This window comes from Lottia gigantea, assembly GCF_000327385.1.
Source record: "Lottia gigantea unplaced genomic scaffold LOTGIsca_1424, whole genome shotgun sequence".
Lineage (NCBI taxonomy): Eukaryota > Metazoa > Mollusca > Gastropoda > Lottiidae > Lottia > Lottia gigantea.
This window is the reverse complement of record NW_008707665.1, coordinates 3,163-3,911: the sequence shown is the minus strand read 5'-3', so window position 1 is coordinate 3,911 and position 749 is coordinate 3,163. Positions and strand designations below refer to the sequence as shown.

Below are 749 nucleotides of genomic sequence, written 5' to 3'. Positions count from 1 at the left end.
TTACTTTTTATTAAAATATTCTAAAATACAAGTATTAGCTTTAGGCTTTTTATTCACGGCAATATTATGATCTTTAGAAGCCTTCCATTCTGATATCAGTTCATTTTGAATTTCTGGAGGTAAAGTCACAAACACACTGTGATCAATGTTGGGAGGAATTTGGATAGTTTCGGCCCCCTGTTGATGATTCTCTAGTTCATTCTGAAGAGGAGAAACATTTTTCTTCGATGATGATGATGATGCATACAGCCTAGAAATCTCTGCCTTTTGCTGCAATGTTGATGATGATTCATACAGCTTGAGAGACTCTGCCTTCTGTGATGATGATGATTCTGTAGACAGAAAATATTCCATAGATTCTGGTTGACAATGTTCTGAAAATGGTTCACTTTGCCCTAATGAGTCAAATTCTTTTGATAATGAAGGTTCATCACTTGGCAATGTTGGCTCAGGTTTTTGGGGTAATGATAATGTACATTGTGATGATAATGTATCACAATGTAATGATGTAGTGTCTTGCTGTGTTGCCTTCACTGTCTGTGATGTGGGGAATCTATCAAAGAAACTGGCTATTCCAACTTTCGACTTAATTTTGGTCTCTAAATTAGAAGTAGCTTTATTTATCACATTCACCGGATTTTGAGATGCCTTTGAAGTATTCTGAGTGTTCAAAATTTCTTTCTGATATCTGGTGGTAATTGTTTGACACCTCCAAATCAATATATAAATCTTGTAATTTTGATGAATCA

General features: G+C 34.8%; 1 protein-coding gene across 1 annotated transcript in view; it reads right to left on the bottom strand.

Moving 5' to 3' along the window:
* The window catches only part of LOTGIDRAFT_176456 (hypothetical protein), a gene marked incomplete at both ends in the record, with an annotated part of 3,809 nt that continues 3,060 nt past the window's right edge, over positions 1 to 749 (bottom strand). The window contains one exon of the mRNA XM_009050014.1: positions 1 to 709. Within this exon, the coding sequence (XP_009048262.1) occupies positions 1 to 709 (709 nt within the window). The remainder of the gene's footprint in view (positions 710 to 749) is intronic.